Source organism: Scyliorhinus torazame, chromosome 2 (genome assembly GCF_047496885.1).
Source record: "Scyliorhinus torazame isolate Kashiwa2021f chromosome 2, sScyTor2.1, whole genome shotgun sequence".
Lineage (NCBI taxonomy): Eukaryota > Metazoa > Chordata > Chondrichthyes > Carcharhiniformes > Scyliorhinidae > Scyliorhinus > Scyliorhinus torazame.
Genome location: NC_092708.1, coordinates 28,621,024 through 28,648,427, shown reverse-complemented (window position 1 = coordinate 28,648,427; position 27,404 = coordinate 28,621,024). Strand labels below are relative to the sequence as shown.

The following is a 27,404-nucleotide window of genomic DNA, read 5'->3' as shown; positions in this document are numbered from 1 at the left end:
AGAAAACTCGGAGCTGCAGATGGCAGAACTCGGTGATCCACGTGTACCAGGATTGGAGTGCGGAGGTGGCGAGAAGGAGGGCAAGTTTCAACCGGGCCAAGGCGGTGCTCCACAAAAAGGTTAAATTTGGAATGTTGCAGAGACTGCGGGTCACACACCAAGGGAAGCACCAATACTTTGAGACGGCAGAAGAGGCGTGGACATTCATTGTGGACGAGAAGCTGGAATAGTCTGGCGAGAGAAAAAGCGTCTGTAATAAAGTGGTGGGGTGATTATGTGGGACGAGGAAGGGGACTGGGAATTTTTTTAATTTTAATTTTGTAACTTTTCTCTTTTCCCCTCGTGGGGGGGGGGGGGGGGGATTCTGGGGAACTGTGGGTGCCGGTGGGAAGGAAAGGGGAAGGAGAAGGGAACTGCGCCATCAGGGGCGGGGCCGAGTGGGAAACGCGGGCTTTGCTCCTGCGCTATGGTAATTGTGGCGGGAACGGGGACGCAGGAAGGAGGGGGCCTCGCACAATGAGGGGCCGAGGACAAACGGGGGAAGCCGAGGTCAGCCAGAGTTTGCTGACTTCTGGGAGCAACATGGGGGGTGCAACTACGCTAGAAAGGGATCTAGCGGAGGGGGGGGGGGGGGGGGGGAGTTAACTGGGTTGCTGCTGCTAAGGGGAAGGGGGAGCTGTTATGGGGCGGGGTGGTCGGGACAGGAGAGCACCGTCGGTGGGATATACGGGTAAGTGGGAACCGGGTGAGGAGCTGGGTTAAAAAAGGGGATGGCTAGTCGACATGGGGGGAGGGGGTAAAGAGCCCCCCAACCCGGCTGATCACGTGGAACGTGAGAGGGTTGAATGGGCCGATTAAAAGGGCACGGGTACTCGCACACCTAAAGAACTTAAAGGCAGATGTGGTCATGTTGCAGGAGACGCACTTGAAACTGGCAGATCAGGTCAGACTACGTAAAGGATGGGTGGGGCAGGCGTTCCATTCGGGTTTAGATGCGAATAGGGGGGTGGCTATCTTAGTGGGGAAACGGGTACCGTTTGAGGCAAAGACCATAGTGGCGGACAGTGGGGGTAGATATGTGATGGTGAGTGGCAGATTGCAAGGGGAGGCGGTGGTTCTGGTGAACGTATACGCCCCGAACTGGGACGACGCAAACTTCATGAAGCGCATGCTGGGGCGTATCCCGGACCTAGAGGCGGGAAAGCTGGTAATGGGGGGAGACTTCAATACGGTGCTTGATCCAGGGCTGGACTGCTCTAGGTCTAAGACCGGGAGGAGGCCGGCAGCGGCCAAGGTGCTTAAGGACTTCATGGAGCAGATGGGAGGAGTAAGACCCCTGGAGATTTATTAGGCCTAGGAGTAAGGAGTTTTCATTTTTCTCCCATGTTCACAAAGTGTATTCACGGATAGACTTTTTTGTCCTGGGAAGGGCACTGATTCCGAAGGTGACAGGGACGGAGTACATGGCCATAGCCATTTCGGACCACGCTCCACATTGGGTAGATCTGGAGATAGGAGAGGAAAAGGAGCAGCACCCACTCTGGAGATTGGATATGGGGTTGTTGGCGGATGAGGGGGTATGTCTAAGGGTGAGGGGGTGTATCAAAAGGTACCTGGAGCTTAATGATAACGGAGAGGTCCAGGTGGGAGTGGTCTGGGAGGCGCTGAAGGCGGTGGTCAGAGGGGAACTGATATCCATAAGGGCCCATAAAGGGAAGCAAGAGAGCAAAGAAAGGGAGCGACTGTTGAGAGAACTTCTGAGGGTAGACAGGCAATATGCAGAGGCTCCGGAGGAGGGACTGTACAGGGAAAGACAAAGGCTACATATGGAATTTGACCTGCTGACCACAGGCAAGGCAGAAGCACAGTGGAGGAGGGCACAGGGAGTACAATGAGTATGGAGAGAAGGCGAGCCGGTTACTGGCCCAACAACTGAGGAAGAGGGGAGCGGCGAGGGAGATAGGTGGGGTGAGGGATGAGGAAGGTGAGATGGAACGGGGAGCGGAGAGGGTGAACGGGGTGTTTAAGGCATTCTACGAGAGGCTGTATAAGGCTCAGCCCCCGGAAGGGAAGGAGGGAATGGTGCATTTCCTGGATCGGCTGGAATTCCCGAAGGTGGAGGAGCAGGAGAGGGCGGGACTGGGAGCACGGATTGAGGTGGAGGAGGTGGTAAAGGGGATTGGGAGCATGCAGGCGGGGAAGGCCCCGGGACCGGATGGGTTCCCGGTGGAATTTTATAGGAAATACATGGACCTACTGGCCCCGCTTTTGATGAGAACCTTTAATGAGGCCAGGGAAAGGGGGAAGTTGCCCCCGACTATGTCGGAGGCGACGACATCGTTACTCTTAAAGAAGGAAAAAGACCCGCTGCAGTGCGGGTCTTACAGGCCTATTTCCCTCCTGAACGTGGATGCTAAGCTCCTGGCCAAGGTGATGGTGACAAGGATAGAGGATTGTGTCCCGGGGATGGTCCACGAGGATCAAACTGGGTTCGTTAAGGGGAGACAGCTAAACACGAATATACGGAGGCTGCTAGGGGTGATGATGATGCCCCCGCCGGAGGGGGAGGCGGAGATAGTGGTGGCGATGGACGCTGAGAAAGCATTTGACAGAGTGGAGTGGGACTACTTATGGGAAGTGTTGAGGAGATTTGGTTTTGGAGAGGGGTTTATTGGATGGGTACAGCTGCTATCTAGGGCCCCGGTGGCAAGTGTGATCACGAACAGGCAGAGGTCCGACTATTTCCGTCTTTATAGAGGGACAAGACAGGGGTGTCCCCTGTTCCCGTTACTGTTTGCATTGGCAATTGAGCCGCTGGCCATAGCACTGAGGGGCTCTAGGAAGTGGAGGGGAGTACTCAGGGGAGGAGAAGAACACCGGGTATCATTATATGCAGATGATCTATTGCTGTATGTTGCGGACCCAGTGGAGGGGATGCCTGAGATAATGCGGACACTCAGGGAGTTTGGGGAATTTTCGGGGTACAAACGGAATATGGGGAAGAGTGAGTTGTTCGTGGTGCATCCGGGGGAGCAGAGCAGGGGAATAGATTTTTGGGCAGCACGGTAGCACAAGTGATTAGCACTGTGGCTTCACAGCGCCAGGGGCCCAGGTTCGATTCCCCGCTGGGTCACTGTCTGTGCGGAGTTTGCACCTTCTCCCCGTGTCCGCGTGGGTTTCCTCCGGGTGCTCCGGTTTCCTCCCACAGTCCAAAGACGTGCAGGTTAGGTGGATTGGCCATGCTAAATTACCTGTAGTGTCCATAAGGGTTGGGAGGGGTTATTGGGTTGCGGGGATAAGGTGGAAGTGAGGGATTAATGTGGGTCGGTGCAGACTCGATGGGCCGAATGGCCTCCTTCTGCACTGTATGTTCTATGTAATCTATGTAATCTATGTAATAGATGATTTACCGCTGAGGAGGGTAATAAGAGATTTCCGGTACTTAGGGATCCAGATAGCCAGGAGCTGGGGAACCCTACATGGGCTTAATTTAACACGATTGGTGGAACAGATGGAGAAGGATTTTAAGAGATGGGACATGGTGTCCCTGTCACTGGTGGGTAGGGTGCAGGCGGTCAAAATGGTAGTCCTCCCGAGATTTCTTTTTGTGTTCCAGTGCCTCCCGGTGATGATTACGAGGGCTTTTTTCAAAAATATTGAGAAGAGTGTTATGAGCTTTGTGTGGGCTGGGAAGACCCCGCAAGTGAGGAGGGTTTTTTTGCAGCGCAGCAGGGATAGGGAGGGACTGGCAGTGCCGAGCTTAAGTGATTATTATTGGGCCGCCAATATCTCAATGGTGTGTAAGTGGATGGGAGAAGGGGAGGGAGCGCGTGGAAGAGACTGGAGATGGCGTCCTGTAAAGGAACCAGCCTACAAGCATTGGCGACGGCGCCGTTCACCCGAAGAACTACACCACAAGTCCAGTGGTGGTGGCAATGCTGAAAATTTGGGGGCAGTGGAGGCGGCATAAGAGAATGGCGGGTGCCTCGGTGCGGTCCCCGATAAGGAATAATCATAGGTTTGTCCCGGGGAGAATAGATGGGGGATTTAGAACATGGCAGAGAGCAGGGATTGTGCAACTGAGGGATCTGTTCCTAGACGGGACGTTTGCGAGTCTGGGAGCGCTGACGGAAAAATACGGGTTGCCCCAGGGGAATGCATTTCGGTATATGCAATTGAGGGCTTTTGCGAGGCAACAGGTGAGGGAATTTCCGCAGCTCCCGACGCAGGAGATTCAGGATAGAGTGATTCCAGGGACATGGGTGGGGGATGATAGGGTGTCAGATATATACAGGGAAATGAGAGACGAGGGGGAGATCATGGTGGATGAGCTGAAGGGAAAATGGGAAGAAGAGCTGGGGGAAGAGATCGAAGAGGGGCTGTGGGCAGATGCCCTACGCAGGGTAAACTCTTCGTCCTCGTGTGCCAGGCTTAGTCTGATACAATTCAAGGTCTTGCACATGACCGGAGCAAGGCTCAGTAAACTTGTCGGGGTAGAGGATAGGTGCGGGAGATGCGCGTGAAGCCCAGCGAACCACACCCACATGTTTTGGTCATGCTCGGCACTGCATGGGTTCTGGGTGGGGGTGGCAAATGTGCTTTCGAAGGTGGTGGGGGTCCGGGTCGAGCCAGGCTGGGGGTTGGCTATATTCGGGGTTGCAGAAGAGCCGGGAGTGCAGGAGGCGAGAGAGGCTGATGTTTTGGCCTTTGCGTCCCTAGTCGCCCGGCGAAGGATATTGTTAATGTGGAAGGAAGCTAAACCCCCGGGCGTGGAGGCCTGGATAAACGACATGGCAGGGTTTATAAAACTGGAGCGGATAAAGTTTGCACTAAGAGGTTTGGCTCAAGGGTTCACCAGGCGGTGGCAACCGTTCATTGACTATCTCGCAGAACGATAAAGGAACTGGGAAAGTAGCAGCAGCAACCCAGGGGGGGACGGGAGGGGGAGGGCTCGGGTGGGTCCTCAGGGGTGTTTTTGTATGGATATTTTTACTTGGATATGTATATTGGCTTGTTTGACTTTATTATTTGGGAGAGTTAATATTTTGTTATGGCAGCTGCCATTTAGTTTATATATTATTTATTTATTTGTTAAAAAACGGTCATTATTATTTATATTGTTTTATTGTTGTAAAAAGGGAAAAAATGTTGTACTGTTTTGTTTGGCCGAAAAAAATTTGAATAAAATGTATTTAAAAAAAAAAGAAAGTCAGAAGAACTGAGGTGGTTCACCTTAATGCAGAGAAGGAACGCTCAAATTTAGGAGGGGTTAGGATAGCTTCTCCCTATCAACTGTGTTTCCACTGGCAGCAGGATCAGTAAGCGAAGGATACAGATTTAAGATAATTAGCAAAAATGCCAACGGTGAGTTTTAAGCCTGAAAGAGTGGTGGAAGAAGGGTCAATGGTAACTTTGAATTGGGAACTGGGTGTATACTTGAAAGGGATAAACGAGGACATCCGGTGGCGGCCATGGCGGAGTAGGTCGCACATTTGATAACACCCGCCTGTAACGGACTTTTGGACCTTTTTCCATTTTCCCCCGGATTTTATGGGATAAATCGGTGAAGAGTGAGACAGTAAGGAGAAATCCCCCTCGGTGTATGGAGAATTTGACTAGAAGTGGCCGTGTGAGAAGACAAAGTCCTATAACGGAGACGCAAGTAGAGCTGGTAACACGGGACAGCATGGCGGTGCAGCATGGCCGTGGGGAGACAACACAGTGGTCGACGGATCAGCTGCTGACGTTTTTTGAGGATTACTTCGCCAAGCTGAAGAAGGACACGCTGGACCCGATTAAGGCTTCGATTGATCAAGTGGTTCAGAAACCATGGGAGAGCGATACAGGAGGTGGAACAAAAGTTGTCCGAGCATGAGGAATACATCACCATGCTGGAAAACAAGGTGGGGATGATGAACGACTGCCAGAAAAGAATGCAGGAGACGCTGGAGGACTTGGAGAATAGGTCCAGGAAGCAGAATCTCAGAATTGTTGGCCTCCCTGAAGGCAGTGAGGGATCGGATGCGAGGGCCTATGTGACAAACATGTTGGAGAAGTTGATGGGGGCTGGGGCATTCCCTTGGCCCCTGGAATTGGACAGAGCGCACAGAGCCCTCGCGAGGAAGCCCTACGCGAATGAGCCGCCGAGGGCCATGGTAGCACGTTTTCACTGTTTCATGGACAAGGAACATGTTTTGCGGTGGGCCAAGAAAGAACGGAGCAGCAAGTGGGAGAACTGCGAGTTGCGCATCTATCAGGACCCGGGAGCGGATTTGGCCAGGAGGCGAGCTGGGTTCAATTGGGCAAAACCGACCCTCTTTAAGAAAGGGGTGAAGTTTGGGATGCTGAACCCAGCCCGTCTGTGGGTCACACATGAGTAACGGGACTTCTATTTTGAAACGCCAGACGAAGTATGGACTTTTATTAAAGAAATGAAGCTGGAGGCGAATTAAAAGACACTGAAGCCTTGGCGAAGTACTGTGGTGCCGATTTGTTGTGCTGGTTTGTATAACTTTAAGTAGCGCAATGTGAAATAATGGGCTGTGTGGATGGTTAAAGGTTGCTTTGTCTTGCAGGGAGCTGGATAGAGGGGGGGGGGATGGGCTTTGAATTTGGTTCTGCGTTTTGGGTGATTATTTTTCTAAAGTGACTGTTTCTTCACTTTTTTTTTCTTATGTTTGTTTACTGGTGAATGTGATGCTTTTAAAATGTTTATTCATCTGGGGGAAGAGGGGAGAGAACAATAGGGACACAGACTGCTTGGTGCCAGGGGTGGGGGCTATCAAGTCAGCATGGGACAGCTGACTCTCAGAAGCGCAGTGGGGAGTGAGCAGGTGTTAAACTGGAGCTTGACTTGGGGGATTGGGTTTCTAGTGTTGTTGCTGGTGGGGGTGGGGGGGGGGGAGCTGCTTTGCTGACAAGGGAGGAACTGTTACTAGGGGACAAATGGGAGGTCGGGAACGGCGACTGCCCGAGTGGAGACTCGAGGAAGCGTAGGGCGCGAGCTCGAGGCTGGCCTAAAAAGGGTGATGGCTAGTTGGAGGGGTTTTGGGGGGGGGTTGGAAGCCCCCCATCCAGGCTGATCACATGGAACGTTAGATGACTGAATGGGCTGGTCAAGAGAGCTCACGTGTTCGTACATTTGAGGGGGCTGAAGGTGGACGTGGCAATGCTACAAGAGACACACCTAAAGGTTACAGACCAGACGAGATTGAGGAAGGGGTAGGTCAGCCAAGTGTTCCACTCAGGACTGGAGTCAAAGACCAGCGGAGTAGTGACCTTGATCAGCAAATGAGTGGCATTCGAGGCAGGGAGAATTGTGTCAGACACGGGGGGAAGGTACATAATGGTGAGTGGGAAGCTGGAGGGTGTGCGAGTGGTACTTGTGAACATATATGCTCCGAATTGGGACGACGTGGAATTTATGAGGCAGGTTTTAGGTAAGATCCCAGACTTAGAATCACATAACCTGATCATGGGAGGGGACTTCAATACAGTCATTAATCCGGAATTGGACCGGTCAAAATCCAGGACAGGGAGGAGGCCGGCTACGGCAAATGAATTGAAGGGTTTTATGGAACAGATGGGGGGGGGAATAGACCCATGGAGGTTTGCACGGCCGAGGACGAACGAGTTTTCCTTTTTCTCACATGTCCACAAGGTATACTCTCGCATCAACTTTTTTGTTCTGAGCAAGGCGCTTACACCGAAGGTGGTGGATACTGAGTACTCGGCAATCGCAGTGTCGGATCATGCCCCGCACTGGGTGGATCTACGGGTTAGTGTGGAGAGAGGGCAACGCCCGCTGTGGAGACTGGATGTGGGGTTGCTAGTGGACAAAGCGATCTGTGGGCGGGTTAACAAGTCCATCCAGAACTACCTGGGAGCAAATGATACGGGGGAGGTCTCTGAGCGACGGTGTGGGAAGCTTTGAAGGCAGTCGTCAGAGGGGAATTCATCTCAATGCAGGCCCACAGAGAAAAGGTGGAACGGGCTGAGAGAGACAGGTTAGTTGAGGAGATACTCCAGGTAGACAGGAGATACTCAGAGGCCCTGGATGCGGGGCTACTGAGGGAGCGGCAGAGGCTACAGGCGGGGTTTGGGCTGTTAGCCACAGGGAAAGCGGTGGAACAGTTGAGGAAGGCAAGGGGGGGCGATCTATGAGTACGGGGAAAAGGCAAGCAGAATGTTGCCACACCAGCTCAGGAAAAGAGGGACGGCTAGAGAGATAGGTAAAGTAAAGAGTAGAGATGGTAACACTGTCATGGACCCAGCGGGGGTAAACAAGGTGTTTAAAGACTTCTATAGTAAATTATATGAGTCGGAACCCCCGGCTGGGGTGGAGGGGATGAGGCAGTTTTGGGATTAATTGAGGTTCCCGAGGGTGGAGGAGGACCTGGTGGAGGGGCTGGGAGCCCTAATTGAGATTGAGGAAATAATCAAGGGGCTGCAGGGCATGCAGTCGGGCAAGGCCCCGGGGCCTGACGGCTACCCGGTGGAATTCTATAAGAAGTTTTCACAGATATTGAGCCCAGTGCTGGTGAGGACATTTAACGAAGCAAGAGAGAAGGGAGTCCTCCCCCCCAACAATATCGCAGGCCTCGATTTCATTGATCTTGAAACGGGAGAAGGATCTGGAGCAATGCGGGTCATAGAGGCCGATTTCACTACTGAATTTGGATGCCAAACTGCTGGCTAGGATACTAGCCACAAGGATAGAGGACTGTGTCCTGGGGGTGATAGGGGAAGACCAGACGGGATTTGTTAAGGGCAGGCAACTCAAGGCCAATGTTCGAAGGCTTCTCAATGTTATTATGATGCCCTCAGAAGGAGAGGAGGCAGAGGTGGTGGTAGCGATGGTTGCAGAGAAGGCTTTTGATCTGGTGGAGTGGAATTACCTGTGGGAGGAGCTGGGAAGGTTTGGGTTTGGTGAGGGCTTTATTGACTGGGTGCAGCTGCTCTATCAGGCACCAGTAGCGAGTGTGTGTACAAACCGGCTGAGGTTGAGGTATTTTAAACTACACTGAGGGACGAGTCAAGGATGACGGTCCTCCCTAGATTTCTGTTTGTCTTTCAGTGCTTCCCCATCTGCATCCCTGAGGCCTTTTTCAAGCGGGCGAATAAGATTATTTTGGACTTTGTGTGGGCGAGCGGGTGGCTAATATAGTCATGATTAGGAAGTGGGTAGTGGGAGAGGGGTCGACATGGGAGCGGATGGAGGCGGCGTCATGTAAAGACACCAGTTTGGGGGCACTGGTAACGGCACCTCTGCCGTTCTCGCCAGCCCGTTACTCCACAAGTCCTGGGGTAGTGCCGGTCTGAGGATCTGGGGGCAGTGGAGGAGATATAAGAGAGTGGAGGGAGCATTGGATTGGACCCCGATTTATAATAACTACAGGTTTGTGGTAGGCTAGGTGGCGGGTTCCGGAGTTGGCAGAGGGAAGGAATTAGAAAGATGGGGGATCTATTTATAGACGGGAGTTTTCCCAGCTTGAAAGCTTTGGAGGATAAATTCAAATTGCCAGCAGGTAATGGTTTTAGGTATTTGCAGGTGCGCGACTTCCTGAGAAAACAGGTGCCGGCCTTTCTGCTGCTGCTGCCACAGGGGATACGGGATAGAGTAGTTTCCAGTACCTGGGTGGGAGAGGGGAAGGTATCGGATATCTACCAGGAGCTTTCGGAGGCGGAGGAAACCCCGGTGGAGGAGCTTAAGGGCAAGTGAGAGGACGAGCTAGGTGGAGAGATAGAGGCAGGTCTGTGGGCGGATGCCCTAAGCAGGGTTAATACATCCCCATCATATGCCAGGCTTAGCCTGATACAATTTAAGGTAGTCCACCGGGCACACATGACAGCAGCTAGGATGAGCAGGTTTTTCGGGGTAGAGGATAGGTGTGCGAGGTGCGCGGGAAGCCCAGCAAATCATGTCCACATGTTTTGGGCATGCCCGAAGCTTTGAGGGTTTTGGCAGGGTTTTGCTAAGGCAATGTCCACGGTGCCAAAAACACAGGTGGTGCCGAGTCCGGAGGTAGCGATCTTAGGAGTGTCGGAAAAGCCGGGAGTTCAGGGGGCGAAAGAGGCTGACGTCTTGGCCTTTGCCTCCCTCGTAGCCCGGCGACGGATCTTGTTAATGTGGAGGGACTCGAAGCTCCCGAGTGTAGAGACCTGGGTTAGTGACATGGCTGGGTTTCTCATTCTCGAGAAAATAAAGTTCGCCTTAAGAGTGTCAATGTTAGGGTTCACCCGGAGGTGGCAGCCGTTCGACCGTCTCGGGAAAAATTAAAATGTCAGCAGATGCAGTATTCCGAGATGCAGTATTCCGAGGGGGGGGGTGGATTGTTGTTGCATGGTTGAGGTGCGTGAAGATTGGGCTGGGGGAGGAAATGTTTATTTTACCATTATGATGTCATTGTTTCTCTCACTGTTATAAAAGATTTTCAAATACCTCAATTAAATATTTTTTTAAAAGAAAGGAAAAAACGTGCGGCGTTAGGAGGGAAGAGCAAGGGAGTGGAACTAATTTGGTAAATCATTCAGTGAGCCAACACGCGCACAATAGGCCAAATTACATCCTTCTGTGCTGCATGATTCTAGCCAGGATAAGTCTGGACTTGTCCTGAAAACGGAGATCGGAGATAATCGGCTCTATTCAGGCAGGTCGACTGTTGCGTATTCCCCAGGTGCGACCAGACTTTCTAGCACCTCGAATTCCCGCCATCATCTTATACGGGATAAAGTTACGTGTGGACAATGCACCTCAAGGTGGACCCCTGGGTGGGGGGGGTTCTTTGTGTCCTGCAGAGTTGGAATTGGCAACTCTATTGGGCGTTGCGACTGTCGCCCAGTGACCTCATTGGCTGAAGGCCAGAGCATCTTCTGGAAATACACAAAAAGAGATAAGAAGGGACAGATATAGACCTTCCCCAGCGAAGACCCGAAGCAGAGACTCCGGACAAGACTTGGTGGCGAACCAGGGACGGTCGAAAGAGGCATGCAAGAACCACCTTCGCAGATGAAGGCCCTGATACCGCAGAGACTCAGAGGGGCTGGTTTAGCACAGTGGGCTAAAACAGCTGGCTTGTAATACAGAACAATGCCAGCAGCGTGGGTTCAATTCCCATACCGGCTTTTCACATTGAAGCCTACTTGTGACAATAAGCGATTATTATTATTATTAATTGGACCCGCAGCTCGGTCAACTTCATTGGCACGGGTAGTATTAGAATCTTGGGCAGATGACATTGAGATAACTTGGGATAGTCACTGTTTTATTGTTCTTCTGAATAAATTTGGATTGAATCATGAACCTGTTTTTGTCCTTTGTTCATCTCGCAAATAAGGGGACCTAGTTTTACGAATAAACTGCATGAAGTGTCTGATAAGTAACAGACAACAAACTTGACTTGGAACTGTATCACTGTTCCTTCACTGTCACTGGGTCAAAATGGTGGAACTCCTTCCACGCAACACCGCGGGTGTACCTACACCACATGGACCACAATTGTTCAAGGCAGTGGTTCTCAAGGGCAATTGGGGATAAGCAATACATGTTAGCTGAGTCAGTGAAACCCACACCCTGTGAAAGAATAAAAAAACTTCTGGTTTTTTGTGTTTGCACACGTGTTCGGCCTCCTGAAGTTGCTGTCGGTTTCACAAAGTATTCAAAGAACAAAGAAAAGTACAGCACAGGAACAGGCCCTTCTGCCCTCCAAGCCTGTGCCAACCATGCTGCCCGTCTAATCTAAAACATTCTATAATCCCAGGGTCCATGTTATCCCGCTATTCATAACTTATTCATGTATTTGTCAAGATGCCCCATAAATGTCACTATTGTACCTGCTTCCACTACCTCCTCGGCAGAGTTCCAGGCACCCTATCCTCTGTGTAAACAAACTTTCCTCGCACATCCCCTCTAAACTGTGCGGCTCGCACCTTAGACCTCTATCCCTTAGTAACTGACTCTTCCACCCTGGGAAAAAGCTTCTGACGATCCAATCTGTTCATGCCCCTCATCATTTTGTAGACTTCTATCAGGTCGTCCCTAAACCTCATGAACTCTGAAAGTTTCATAATAAGACCTCAAGACCATAAGACATAGGAGCAGAATTAGGCCTCTTGGCCCATCGAGTCTGCTCCGCCATTCAATCATGGCTGATATTTTTCTCAACCCCATTCTCCTGCCTTCTCCCCATAACCCCTGATTGATCAAGAACCTATCTATCTCTGTCTTAAAGACACTCAGTGATTTGGCCTCCACAGACTTCTGCAGCAAAGAGTTCCACAGATTCATCACCCTCTGCCTGAAGAAATTCCTCCTCATCTCTATTTTAAAGGATCGTCCCTTCAGTCTGAGATTGTGTCCTCTGTTTTGCCTACAAGTGGAAACATCCTCTCCACATCCACTCTATCCAGGCCTCGCAGTATCCTGTAAGTTTCAATAAGATCTCCCTCATCCTTCTAAACTCCAACGAGTACAGACCCAGAGTCCTCAAACGTTCCTCATACGACAAGTTCTTCATTCCAGGAATGATTCTTGTGAACCTCCTCTGGACCCTTTCCAAGGCCAGCACATCCTTCCTTGGATACGGGACACAAAACTGCTCACAATACTCCAAATGGAGTCTCACCAGAGCCTTATATAGCTTCAGAAGTACATCCCTGGTCTTGTAATCTAGCCCTCTCTACATGAATGCTAACATTGCATTTCCCTTCCTAACTGCTGACTGAACCTGCACGCTAACATTAATAGAATCGTGAACAAGGACTCCCAAGTCCCTTTGTGCTTCTGATTTCCCAAGCACCTTCCCATTTAGAAAATAGCCTATGCCTCCATTTCTCCTTTCAAAGTGCATAACCTCACACTTTTCCACATTGTACTCCATCTGCCACTTCTTTGCCTGTCCAAGTCCTTCTGCAGCCTGCCTGCTTCCTCAATACTACTTGCCCATCGACAGATCTTTGTATTGTAGCCATCTGGGATGGCCACATCCCGATTACAAAATGGACACTTGCATACAATGCAGGGAAAATTGGACAATACCGCAAGCAGGTGCAAGGTCTGTCTGTTGATTAGAGCCTTAGCTCTCAGACAGGACCGGTACTGCAAAGCCATCTACATACAAATGAGCCATCCCCGGGAACAAAAAGGCAACATTTAGGTAAACAAGGTAAGCCAGACATCCCGGCGTCAGAGGAGACTAAAACAAAGCAGACCAATGGCCACCTAGGACACGTCCAGCAACCAGGGAACCCACCCCTCTATCGGAGGAAAATCGATAAGGATGATTGGGAAATGGCCCAAATAATTGGGGCCAGGTTCAAGGCCCGCCCAAAAGCACGCAAAGCCCTTTTGGGGTATAAAAAAGGATTCCCCAAGAGAGAATCGCTCTCTTGGCCTTGGCTCTCAGCGAGGAGACCTGCCTAGCAGCTACGCCAGACCAAGTAAATTCCAAGTCAACGCACGCGACGAGATAGACGCTCATAGTTGCTATCCTGTAAACAGCTCGACCCAGCAGCCGCAGAACCGAGCAACGGCCATTATTCCTCTGACTGAGTGGGCACCCGAAGCCAAGTATAGGCCTTTAGTAATAGTGATAGTTTAGGTTGTAGAGTTTTATGCATGAGTAGATTTGACTGTGTGTAAATAAATGAGCATTGCTTTTGAACTTACTAACTGGTGTATCGAGTCTTTGATCAGTATTCGGTTTTGAACCTTGTGGCGGTGTCGAAAGATACCTGGCGACTCTTGAGCAAACTTGATTGAACAGAGCCAAATTAAGAGACAACAGCAAGTTAGCAACAGTATCATCTGCAAACTTAGGAACAGTGCCTTTAGTTGTGGTCCCAGCACTGACCGCTGAGGGACACCACTAGTCACCGGCTACCATCCTGAAAAAGACCCCTTTATCCCCACTCTCTGCCTTCTGCCAGTCAGCCAATCCTCTATCCATGACAAGATCTTACCCTTAACATCATGGGCTCTTAACTTATTTAACAGTCTCCTATGCTGCACCTTGTCAAAGGCCTTCTAGAAATCTAAATAAATCACGTCCACTAGTCCTCTTTTGTCTAACTTCCTTGTTACTTCCTCAAAGAACGCTAACAGATTTGTCAGACATGACCTCCACTTGACGAAGCCGTGCTGACTCAGTCCTATTTTATCATGCACTTCCATGTACTCCGCGATCTCATCTTTTTTTTTATATAAATGTTTTTTATTGAGTCTTGCAACAAAGTTTATTTACCATTATGTACACAGAATAAAATCTATATAAATATTTATATATATATATATATATATATGAGAAGGGAACACACACACACCAAAAAAAAATGTAAATAAAATAACAGGTAGGGTATTATGCACTAGCTCAACAGCAACTCTGTACAATTGGCAATATTATTTTCAACACATAGGTAGCCATCTGTTTGTGGGGAGGGGGGGAAGCTGGGGAGGTACATAATAATAATCATCGCTTATTGTCACGAGTAGGCTTCAATGAAGTTACTGTGAAAAGCCCCTAGTCGCCACATTCCGACGCCTGTTTGGGGAGGCTGGAACAGGAATTGAACCCACGCTGCTGGTCTTGTTCTGCATTACAAGCCAGCTGTTTAGCCCACTGTGTTAAACTAGCCAAATACATTTGGGTGCTGGAGAAACAATTACAGAGGGCAATACGCGAATGGATCTGGTGTTGGTGTTGTCGCTTGCTTCTCCCGGACGGTTTTTGCTGCCTTTGTCGTCTCGCGTTCACCTATCATAAGCCGTTCGTCCCGTCTATCATCTGGATTTTCCTTGTTCTCTGCTCCTGTAGATGCCAAGTTTGTTATTGTTTCCCATGCCCTCCTTCCGGCTGTCATTCCCTTGCCTCCCCCCACCTCTTTGGTTCCCCTCTATTGTTCCCTGTCTCCTCCCACTTCCCCCCCCCCCCCCCCCACCCCCCTGCCCCCCCCCCCCCCCCCCTTCTCCTGTGGTTCGCCTTTCTTTTCTCTTAGGTTTAGCTGTTATCCACCCCCCTCCCCCCGGTCTATCCCTCCCTCCCCCGTCTCGGCTACTTTCCCCTGATTCTTGGCTACCTGGCTATTCTTTTTTTTTAAAGTCTTTTTATTGGCAGTTCTTATATTTATAAACAGTTGTATATACACACATCACATTTTTCTCGCCCGTGCTAATTTCCTTTATTATACAGAGGTTTAGTTTGTCCTTCGTTTAACTGACCCTACGTGCCTCTGAATCGGTCTATGGTTCCTCCCACTCCCCCCCCCCCCCCCCCCCCACCCGGCTTCTTTTATTTTCCGGACAGAGTGGAATCATCTCTTGTGGTTTCCCCGCCTTCATTCCGCCTCCCCCCTCCCCCCGCCCGCCCCGGGTTGCGCAGTCTTTTGATAACTCATCTATCTTGGTGTTTTTTTTAAGAAAAAATCTTATTAGGTTACTCCTCATTGTTGGCCTCGAACAGGTTTTGGAACAGACCGACAAACTGCCCCCAAGTATCCAGGAAGCCTTCCCCTGACCCTCAGGTGGCGTACTTAATCTTCTCCAGGTGGAGAAATTCCGAGAGGTCAGCGAGCAGTCTGCAGCTTTGGGCGGTGCTGCCGATCGCCAGCCGAGCTGGATTCTCCGGCGTGCTATTAGGGAAGCGAAAGCAAGGGCGTCAACCCCCTTCCCCATGTGTAGCTCTGGCTGCTCCGATACCCCGAAGACTGCCACTATTGGGCATGGCTTCACCCTCACCCCCACAACCTTGGACATTGCCTCGGAGAAGGCTGTCCAGAACCCAGCAAGATTGGGACAAGCCCAAAACATGTGGGTGTGGTTGGCCGGGCCCCTCTGGCACCGTTCACATTTGTCCTCCACCTCCGGGAAGAACCTGCTCATTTGGGTTCTGGTCAGGTGCGCTCTGTGCACCATTTTGAGCTGCATTAGGCTTAGCCTTGCGCAAGAGGAGGTGAAGTTCACCCTGCTCAGTGCTTCGCTCCAGAGTCCCCATCCTACCTCTGTCCCCAGTTTGTCCTCCCATTTTTGTCTGATCTCGTCCAGTGGAGTCCGGGCTCTGTCCAGTAGCTGTCCGTATATTTTCCCACATAGCCCCCCCCGCCGTCTTGTTGCTTGTGCCTATCAGGTCCTCTAGTAGTGTGCATTCTGGGGCCCCAGGGTACCCCACTGTCTCTTTGCGGAGGAAGTGTTTTATTTGGAGGTGTCTCATTTCCTGTCCTTTTACTAGCCTCCACTTCCTCGTCAGTTCGTCTAGTGTCGCCAGTCTGGGCCCTACGTAGAAGTCCTCGACCGTCAATGTGTCCCACCCCGCCTCCATCTTTTGAAGGTGGTATCTAGCATGGCTGGGGGGAATCTGTGATTGCCGCAGATGGGGGCCATGGGGGACATTTTATCTATCCCAAAGTGTTGTCTGAGCTGGGTCCATGTTCCCAGCGTGGCTGCTACGACTGGGCTTGTTGTGTATCTCATTGAGGGGGATGGGAGTGCTGCTGTGGCCAGGGCCTGGAGGGTCGTTCCTTTACAGGATACCTCCTCCATTTGAACCCAATCTGTGCCGGGTTCTTGTACCCATCCCCTCACTCTTTCTGCCGTTGCTGCCCAGTGGTAGTATTGTAGGTTTGGTAAGGCCAAGCCCCCTTTGCTTTTCCTTCTTTGCAGTGTCAGTTTTGGGATTCTCGGGTTCTTTCCCCCCCCCCCCCCCCCACACACACACACACACACACACACAAACGCCATGTTAGACTGTCTACGTTTTTGAAAAAGGCCTTGGGGATGATGATCGGAATGGATCTAAACAGGAAGAGGAACCTTGGCAGTACGTTCATCTTGATCGTCTGCACTCTCCCCGCCAGGGAGAGTGGGAGTGAGCCCCACCTTTAAAGGTCTCTTCTTACTTCCTCCACCAGGCTGGTCAGGTTCCACTTGTGGATCTGTGTCCAGTGTCTAGCTATCTGGATCCCCAGGTAGCGGAATCTGTTCTGGGCTGTTTTGAACGGGAGCCCCTCCAGCTCTCTCCCTCCCCCATTTGGGTTCACTGGGAATGCCTCGCTTTTGCCCAGGTTAAGTTTGTAGCCCGAGAAGGTTCCAAACTCTTTCAGTATTTGCAGTATTGCCTTCAGTCCCTCCTGTGGCTTCGAGACATAGAGGAGCAGGTTATCTGCATAGAGTGAGACTCTGTGCTCTCTGTCTCCTCTCCGGATTCCCTTCCAGCTTTTCGCGTCCCGCAGGGCTATCGCCAGGGGTTCGATGGCTAGCGCGAACAAGAGTGGGGACAGGGGGCAGCCCTGTCTTGTTCCTCTCTGCAGCTGGAAGTATTTAGAGCTGGTGGTGTTAGTTCGGACACTCGCTTTGGGAGCGCTGTACAGGAGCCTCACCCAGGCGGTGAACCCCGCTCCTAGCCCAAACCATTCCAGTACCTCGAGGAGGTATTTCCATTCGACTCTGTCGAAGGCCTTTTCTGCGTCCAGGGAGACGATCACCTCTGGTGTTCTCTCCCCAGAGGGGGTCATTATTACGTTCAGCAACTGCCTGATGTTCGCTGTGAGCTGCCTACCCTTGACATAGCCCGTTTGGTCCTCTGTGACCACCTCTGGTACACAGTCCTCCAGCCTTTTGGCTAGGACCTTTGCGAGTATTTTCGCATCTTTTTTGGGTATCAGTGAAATTGTGGCCTGCGCTAGCGTTGTGGGCAGGTGCCCCTTGCCAGTGAGTCCGCGAACATGTCCCCTAGGTGTGGGGCCAGGACTGGTGCAAATTTTTTGTAGAAGTCCGCCGGGAACCCATCGGGTCCCAGTTCCTTCCCCGCTTGCATGGAGCTAATGCTCTCCATGATTTCCCCCAGGTCTATTGGTGCTTCCAGCTCCGCCTGTCTGTCTTCCCCCACAACTGGTAGTTCCAGTCCGTCGAGGAACTGTTTCATCCCCGCCTCCCCGTTGGGGGGCTCGGAGGTGTACAGTCCCTGGTAGAAGGTTTCAAATGCCCGATTGACCTCCTTTGGTTCTGTTACCAGTCTGCCTCTGCTATCCTTAACCTGCGCTATTTCCCTTGTGGCTGCCTGCTTTCTCAGCTGGTGAGACAATAGGTGGCCAGCCTTGTCTCCGTGTTCGTAGAAGGTTCCCCGTGTCTGACAGAGTTGGTACACTGCTTTCCTAGTGGATAGCAGGATAAAGTCCTTTTGCAGCTTTTTCCTCTCCACCAGCAGCTCTACATAGACATAGAACATACAGTGCAGAAGGAGGCCATTCGGCCCATCGAGTCTGCACCGACCCACTTAAGCCCTCACTTCCACCCTATCCCTACGTAACCCAATAACCCCTCCTAACCCGGTTGGCACTAAGGGCAATTTATCATGGCCAATCCACCTAACCTGCATGTCTACGGTCGGGGCCTCGGGGTATTTTCTATCGACTTCCAGGATGGAGTCCACCAAATGTTGCCTGGCCACCCTCTCTTCCCGCCTTGTAGGCTATGATCTCTCCTCTAATCACGGCCTTCAGTGCCTCCCAAAACGTGGAGGGTGAGACCTCCCCGTTTTGGTTGTTACTCACGTAGTCGCCTATGGCCCGCAATGTTTTCTGACAGAAGGCCTTGTCGGCCAAGAGGTCCGTGTCCAGCCTCCATGTGGGGCGCTGGGCACGGCCTGTCTCCAACCTCACATCCATATACTATGGAGCGTGGTCAGAGATAACGATCGCGGAGTAGTACGTTCCCGTGATCCCTGGAAGCACCGATTTCCCCACTGCAAAGAAGTCGATACGGGTGTATACCTTGTGTACTTGTGAGAAGTATGAAAATTCCTTCTCTCCCGGGTGCAGGAACCTCCATGGGTCCATCGCCCCCATCTGCTCCATAAATGCTCCTAGTTCCCTAGCCATGCCAGTCTTTTTCCCTGCTCTGGGGTTTGATCGGTCGGTCAGTGGGTCCTGTACACAGTTGAAGTCGCCCCCCCCATGATCACGGTGTGTGTCAAGGTCGGGGATTTCTGCCATGGTCTTCATTATGAATTCTGTGTCGTGCCAGTTGGGAGCGTACACATTTACCAGTACGACCGGTGCCCCTTCCAGGACACCGCTGCGTCCCCCTGGGTCCGTAACGGTCTTGGTTTCCGTAAACCTCGTCCTCTTACTAATTAATATTGCTACCCCCCTAGCCCTCGTCCCGTAGCATGAGTGGTATGTCTGTCCCACCCAGCCTTTTCTTACCAGCAGTCGGTCCTTCTCCCTCAGGTACGTCTCTTGTAGGTAGATTATGTCTGCTTTTAGGCTTCTTAGGTGGGTGAAGACTCTGGATCTTTTCACCGGGCCATTGAGTCCCCTTATGTTCCAGGTAACAATCCTGGTGGGGGTTTTTTGACCCCCCGGTCCTGCGGGGTCACCCATACTTACCTGGTGGACGCGCCCCTGCCCTCCGGGGTTTCCCTTTGTTAGGGTGCCGTACAAAATTGCCGCGGTTGCCACTCTCACCATGAGGTCGGGCCCCAGGGCTCCCTTTCGTCCAGGGGGCACACACCATGGCCGCCAGCTGTGTGTACGCCACGTGGCTGCACCCCTGCACTCCAGGGTCTCCCTTCGTCCTGAAGCCCTCCCAAGTGGCTGTTTGTGGCACCATCTTGGTTCCTCGCCCTGCTCCATGCCTGCCTAGGCCTGTGTTCGTGCTGCTTATCTATCTCACCCTTCCCTTTGCTTCTCTTTTGTTCTGCGCTCTCCCCCCGACTCCTCTCCCCCCCCCCTTAGTCCCTGTTCTTCTGTCTCCCCCCTGTGGCCTTCCCCCCCTTCTGCCCTGCCCCCCCCCGCCAGGCGCTCCCTCTCCCCTGAGAAACGTGCCGCGGCCCTCCTTTCTTCCTGCCCTCCTGTGTTAGCCCTCCTCGCTAGCACGGTGGCACCCCTCCCAGCACTTGCCCTGCTCTGGTCCAGTTTTACCTTCTGTTTGCTAGCCCTTGTCTCGCCCTCCTGTCTGCCTTTCTCACTGCCGCTGGGGTGTTAACAAAACAGCTCCTTCCCCTCAAATGTTACCCAGAGTTTGGCTGGGAATAGCATCCCAAATTTCACATTACTTTTGTAGAGTGCTGATTTGGCCCTGTTGAATTCAGCCCTTCTTTTGGCCAGGTCCGCCCCAATGTCCTGGTATACCCTTATGGTCTTCCCTTCCCACGTGCTCACTTTCGTCTGCCGGGCCCACTTTAGGGTTTTTTCCCTGTCTTGGAACCTGTGCAGCTTCACGATAATCGCCCTGGGTTGCTCCCCGGCTTAGGGCCTGGGTCGGAGCGACCTGTGCGCCCTGTCGATTTCTGGGGGGTTTGGAAACTTCTCCCTTCCCACTAGCTTGACCAGCATTTGGGTGACGTAGCCTGTTGGGTCTCTGCCCTCCATCCCCTCTGGCAGACCCACTATTTTAACATTCTGCCGTCTGGACCTATTTTCCTGGTCCTCCACTTTCCCTCTTAGGCTCCCCTGGGTCGTTACCAGCCTTTTCACCTCGGTTTCCTGAGTTACCATCCTGTCGCTCTGGTCCGAGGCGGCCCTCTCCAACTCCTGAATAGTTTTCTCCTGCACCTCCACCTTCCTTTGACGGTTCGCTGCATTTTTTTCTGTTGTCTCCGCCAGCATCTCCTTCATCCGAGCTCCGTCCTGAGTGTCTCCCTCATGGCGTTTATCTCCGTTTTTATCTCCTCCTTTATGGCGTTTACTTCCATTTTCAGCACACTTCTCCATTCCTCCCACTGTGCGGGGGGGGGGGGGGGGGTCGCCGCATCCTGTTCCTGCTCCGCTGCTCGGCTCGCCAGCTTTTCCGCTTCCTGATTCGCCTGAACCTCCGCCTCGCCCCGTGGGGTAGTCTGCCTACACGGCCGCAGCTCCTGCTTTTTTCCTTCGCCGCTGTTCCTTCTTCCATCTCGCCGTCCCCCCAATTTATTATTTGCCGGCATATTTCTGTCTGTGCCTTTCTCCTTTTTTCCTGGGTTTTGGTGCGAAAAAGAAATTCTTTTTTTGTTCCCCCAACCCCCAAAGAAAAAACAAACCCCAAGGGTTTTAAGGGTTTAAAAACGATTTTTTTTAATATAAAAGGGGATTTTTTGGGGGGGGGGAAAGTTTTTTTCCCTTTAAAAAAGTTTTTCTTTTTTTAAATTTGCAGGACAGGAACAATTCGTATTTTGTTCTTGTGTTATCCTCTCCGTGCTCCGACTTTCAGGCCGTTTTCTGAGAGATCCCCACTTCTCCTCCACATGCAGCTCACCGGGGCCAGTCTCTCCTTTTTTTTGTCTCTCCCTCTCCAGCTCCGTGGAACGGAGCTTTGGCGCCTGGCCAGGGCCGGGCCAAATTCGCGGGGCCTAAAGAATTTTTATTTTTTTTAATTGCCCCGGAAAACCCCCCCAAAAAAGCCGCGATTTTGTGGCTGTGCGGGAGCGTCTTTGCTGCGGCCGCTCCGTTCGCGATCGCCGCCGGAAGTCGGCTATTCTTCTGCTTGTTGGTTGGCCACAAACAGGTCCCAGAACAATTGGGTGACTGGATCCCATGTTCTGTGGAAGCCGTCGTCTGACCCTCGGATGGCAGATTTGATTTTCTCCATTTGGAGAGATTCTGAGAGGTCGGACAGCCAGTCTGCAGCTTTGGGTGGTGCTGCTGACCGCCAGCCGAACAGGATTCTATGGCGGGCGATCAGGGACGCAAAGGCAAGGGCGTCCGCCCTCCTCCCCAGGAATAGATCTGGCTGGTGTGATACCCCGAAGACCGCCACTTTTGGGCATGACTCCACCCTCAACCCCACCACTTTGGACATTGCCTCGAAGAAAGCTGTCCAGTACCCCGGAAGTCTGGGGCAAGACCAGAACATGTGGGCGTGGTTGGCAGGGCCTCCTTGGCACCGTTCACATCTATCCTCCACCTCCGGGAAGAACCTACTCATACGGGTTCTTGTAAAGTGGGCTCTATGTACCACTTTTAGTTGCTTCAGGCTGAGCCTTGCGCACGTGGAGGTGGAGTTGACTCTATGTAGTGCTTCGCTCCAGAGTCCCCACCCTATTTCAATCCCCAGGTCTTCCTCCCATTTCTTTCTTGTTGCATCCATTACGGTGTCGGCCCTTTCTACCAGTCGGTCATACATGTCGCTACAGTTCCCTCATCTTTAATAATGGACTCTAAAATCTTCCCAATTAGGCTAACAGGCCTATAATTTCCCGTCTTCTGCCTCCCTCCATTCTTAAACAGTCGTGTTACATTAGCCACTTTCCAGTCCTCTGGGATCCTTCCTCCCTCCAGTGATTCCTGAAAGATCATCACCAATGCCTCCACAATCTCCTCAGTATCTCTTCTAGAACCCTGGGGTGTAGTCCATCCGGTCCAGGTGATTTATCCACCTTCAGACCTTTCAGTTTCCCCAGAACCTTCTCCTTAGTAATGGTCACTGCATTCAACTCTGCCCCCTGGTTCTCCTGGAGCTCTGGTGTCTTGCACCGTGAAGACTGATACAAAGTAACTATTCAGTTCTTCTGCCATTTCTTTGTTTGCTATTATTACTTCTCCAGCCACATTTTCCAGTGGTCCAATGTCTATTTTTGCCTCTCTCTTACCTTTTATATATTGAAAAAAACTCTTCCCATCTTCCTTTATATTACTAGCTAGCTTGCACTCACTTCATCTTTTTCCCCCTTATTGCTATTTTAGTTGTCCTCTGCTCACTTTTAAAGGCTTCCCAATCCTCTGGCTTCCCACTAATCCTTGCCACTTTGTATGCTTTTTCTTTTATGCTGTCCTTGACTTCCCTCGTCAACCATGGATTAATTTCCCCTAATCAAGTCTGCCTCATTACACATCACCAAATCCAGAATTGCCTGTTCCCGAGTAGGCTCTGTCACAAGCTGGGGCTGGTTTAGCACAGGGCTAAATCGCTGGCTTTGAAAGCAGACCAAGGAAGGCCAGCAGCATGGTTCAATTCCCATATCAGCCTCCCCGAACAGGCGCCGGAATGTGGCGACTAGAGGCTTTTCACAGTAACTTCATTTGAAGCCTACTTGTGACAATAAGCGATTTTAATTTTATTTCATTCATTTTTCATTTCAAGCTGCTCCAAAAAACCATCTCTTAGACATTTCACAAATTAGTTTCTTGGGATCCACTACCAACCTGATTTTTCCAGTCCACCTGCATATTGAAGTCCCCCATGATTATTGTAATATTGCCCTTTTTACATGCCTTTTAAATCTCCCGATTTATTTTCTGCCCCACATCTGACAACTGCTCGGGGGCCTGTACATAACGCCCGTCAGCGTCTTTTTATCTTTGAAATTCCTCAACTCTACCCACAGAGATTCTATGCCTTCTGATCCTCTATCGCTCCTTGCTATCGATTTAACTTCATTCCTTACTAACAATGCAACCCCGCCCCCTTTGACCATCTGACTGTCCTTTTGATAGGACACCTATCCGTGGATATTTAGATCCCAGCCCTGATCCCTTTGCAGCCACGTCTCTGTGATGCCCACAATATTGCACCTGCCAATTTCAATGTGCGCAACAAGCTCATTTACCTTGTTCCATATAGTGCGTGCATTTAGGTACAATACCCTCAATCCTGCATTGACCACCTCCCTTTCCACACTTGTCGCCTTTTTTGCTCTGCCTGAGGGTGATGTTGTTCTCTATTTCCCCTTCAGTTATTACACCTTCTAAGCTCACATTCTGGTTCCCACCCCCCTACCATACTCGTTTAACATAGTAAGAAGTCTTGCAACACCAGGTTAAAGTCCAACAGGTTTGTTTCAAATCACTAGCTTTCGGAGCACTGAACCTTTCTCAGGTGATTCTGAGGAGCGAGCAGTGCTCCGAAAGCTAGTGATTTGAAACAAACCTGTTGGACTTTAACCTGGTGTTGTAAGACTTCTTACTGTGTTCACCCCAGTCCAACATCGGCATCTCCACACATACTCGTTTAAATCCTCCCGAGTGAATCTAGCAAACCTCCCAGCCAGGATATTAGTGCCCCTCCAGTTTCGATGCAACCTGCCCTTCTTGTATAGGTCGCACCAGCCCTGGAAGAGATCCCAATAGCCCAAAAATCTGAAACCCTTCCACATACACCACCGGTTTAGCCACGTGTTTAGCTGCACTATCCTCCTATTTCTAGCTTCACTGGCACGTGACACAGGGAGTAACAACCCTAGAGGCCCTGCTTTTTAGCTTACTGCCTAACTACCTGAACTTCTTCTGCAGGACCTCTTTTCCTGTCTATGTCGTTAATACCTATGTGTACCATGACCTTTGGCTGTTCACCCTCCACCTTCAGGATGTCCTGTGTACATATAATCTACTTTCGTCTACTGTAAAATCCAGGCCCATGTGAACTTTGCCAGAAACTAAAAGTAATTCAATTAAAACAAACTCATTAATTCAACCGCGACGATTGAGCTCTCATCTGTTTGGTTGGAAGCCAAAGTTCTGAGCTACTATTAGTTGCATACAAAGCAGATTCCAAAATTTGACGCAGAGTAGCATTATAATGAAATTCATGCAACAAAGCTGATTTTTCCCAGTCGATTTCAGCATAGACATAAAAATAAAATAATACTCCTTGCCCAAGCAGAATGTGCACTTTCAGAGCATATCAAATATTTAATCAGTTTTGTTTTCACCATAACATTTTTGGGGTCTTTGTTGGCATGCCAGGTTCATACTGCAGTTCACAGATGTTTCTGTCTAAATAATGATAAATGTATTACAAAGTGAGAATATTCAAACATATAAAAGTCGCCCAGCCATATAGACATCTCTTTAAACTGCTGTTTCTCTGGGGTCCAGTCTTGGCCTATTTCAATACTATTAAAAAATGCAGACAGTGGAGATTTTCTCAAGGATATTTTGTCTTTCTTGTCATGGTCCAAATTGTGGATGGAGCAACAATGGTGTTCAAAGGCATTATAAATCGAAATATTGAACATGACTGCGGTCTTTAAGCCAACTTTAGACTAAGATCAAGGTGAAATCAGGACAAAATGATTTAACTGCACCATAAATTCTGGGCTCAATGAGTAAGTACCACAGGTGGTGTGGTACAAACCTAAATGCTGGATTTGATCACACCTGCAGTAATATATAGTGTTTTGAAGCCAGGTTTTCCTGCCAGCTCGGGAAAACACAACTTGCGCGCTTTTGTGCCTTTCGAAATGCCTATATGGCTTTGCTCACGACTGTTGTCTTTCCCAATTTTGCAAACTGCAATTGAGTTCTCGAGAAGTATTGGTGCTGAGGCAGGCCAGTGGGAAGGACCAGCTTAGTTCTCTAACACAGCAGCCTTGCTCCCAATATCAATTAAAGGTTTCTTAAAACTCGCCCTTCACCTTCATCGCCTTCCCACCCACTCCCTTTGTGACCTTATGCCCCCTTAGGTAGCCCTTGCCACACCACAGGGGAGGCAGTGGCGTAGTGGTATTGTCCCTGGACTAGTAATCCAGAGACCCAGAGTCATGCTCTCGGGACCTGGGTTCGAATCTCGCCATGACAGATGGTGAAATTTGAATTCAATAAAAATCTGAAATTAAAAGTCTAAAGGTAACCATGAAACCGCTGTTGATTGTCGTAAAAACCCATCTGGTTCACTAATGTCCTTTAGGGAAGGAAATCTGTTGTCCTTACCTGGTCTGGCCTACATGTGACTCCAGACCCACAACAATGTGGTTGACTCTTAAATGCCCTCAGGGGTGGGCAATGAATGTTGGCACAGCCAGCGACGCCCACATCTCTTGAATGAATAAAGAAGAAAAAAAAGATATCCCCATGCCATCCTATGTCTCCCCAGGTTTCCCATCCCGCTTCAGGTATCCCCTGCCACTCTTTGCTCCTTCAGTTCACCTATTCCATCCCTCATGCAACCCACTGACCCCTCAAAATGCCCTTGCCATCCCCCCCCCCCCCCCATATTGCCCCCATGCTACCCAATGCCCCATGTTGCCAACTTCTATATCAGCCTATGCCGCTTCAGGTCAACCATTCCATGCTATCCCATCCCAGGCCACTTAAGATCACCCATGCTACCTCCAAGCCCCCATGTATTCTTCAGAACTACTCACACAGTTTGCACTGTGTATATCCTCAGAGCAATGAGAATTACTTTAACGTCACTGGAATTAAATTAAATCTCTAACAATCAAACAAAACCCTGAACTTTCACTATCATTGATATAAAACATTTTTTTTAAAGAGTATCCAATTCTATTTTTTCCCAATTAAGGGCAATTTAGCATGGCCAATCCACCTACCCTGCACATCTTTGGGTTGTGGGGGTGAGACCCAAGCAGACACAGGAGAATGTGCAAAACACATGGATAGTGACCCGGGATCGGGATCAAACAAATGTCCTCGGCACCATGAGGCAACAGTGCTAACCGTGCTGCCCTTTTCACTATCATTGATAATGAAAATTAAATACTATTCCAGTGCAAAAAGATTGTAGTTCTTTAAGTGCCCATTAGTTTGCTAATAAATAAGACACCACAAAGGCATATTACTCTTATTACAGCCTCTTTAAAGTTTCAATCGTTCTTGGATCAACATATCACCTGTTCAGCTGAAGCCATCATTAGCTTTTGAAACCCAGCCAAGCTTTCATATTGGCTACAGCTGTCAAAATTATTGTCTGAAACTGACAAAACAGAAGTGTTTTTGTTCCATTTCAAAGCAGAGTCTGCCAGTCAATAGAAAGGAACAGGTGGAGAGAATTCTTTCAATTTTCAGAAGCTTTTTTAATAAAACCACCAGACCTGTCAGTTACAGCTCAAGAACAGCTTCTTCCCTACTGCCATCAGACATTTGAATGGACCTACCTCGTATTAAGTTGATGATGGAACTCAGACAGACATTGTGTTGCAGTGAGAAGGAGCAACATAATGGAAAGTATTTTTCAGAACTCTATTTACAGCATAGCTGTAAAGAACCACTTAACTAAAACTGAGAAATGGAGTGCACCTCAACGCATCATTCACAATGATAGTCCAATAACCTGACACTTATTCAGCCATGATCTAACAGAATGCCTGTACAGGCTCAAGAGGCAGAACAGCTTACTCTTGGTTTCTACATTCCAAACTTCTGGCAAAATTCACAATCTTACCTCTCCTGGGTGCAGGATCACAACATGCCGCCTAGCTCCATGAAATCGAGGGAACCGCTCCAAATCTGGGTTGACCACGTTCACACTGCTGAATGTACTAGACTCTTCAAAAGGAATTCGAGTGGGATACAGGGAGGAGGTGTCTTCCGGGGGGAAGAGATGCCATCTTTTTCTGTAAATATATATATTTTTAAAATCCTTAATTAATTCAGTGGGAAAAATGCTGTGAAGTTATTTTCCTTAAGATTAACCACCCCATCTCTTAGAGCTCTCCAGATGATGGCAGGCTCTCCACCAAGGTTAGTGCCACTCTACT

General features: G+C 50.2%; 1 protein-coding gene across 4 annotated transcripts in view; it reads right to left on the bottom strand.

The window, feature by feature from the left end:
* The window catches only part of hspbap1 (hspb associated protein 1), a 126,072-nt gene that overhangs the window by 32,585 nt on the left and 66,083 nt on the right, over window positions 1-27,404 (bottom strand). For all 4 annotated transcript variants that reach the window (XM_072469950.1, XM_072469958.1, XM_072469967.1 and 1 more), the window contains one exon: window positions 27,089-27,260. In XM_072469950.1, coding sequence (XP_072326051.1) covers window positions 27,089-27,260 — 172 coding nt within the window. The remainder of the gene's footprint in view (window positions 1-27,088; window positions 27,261-27,404) is intronic.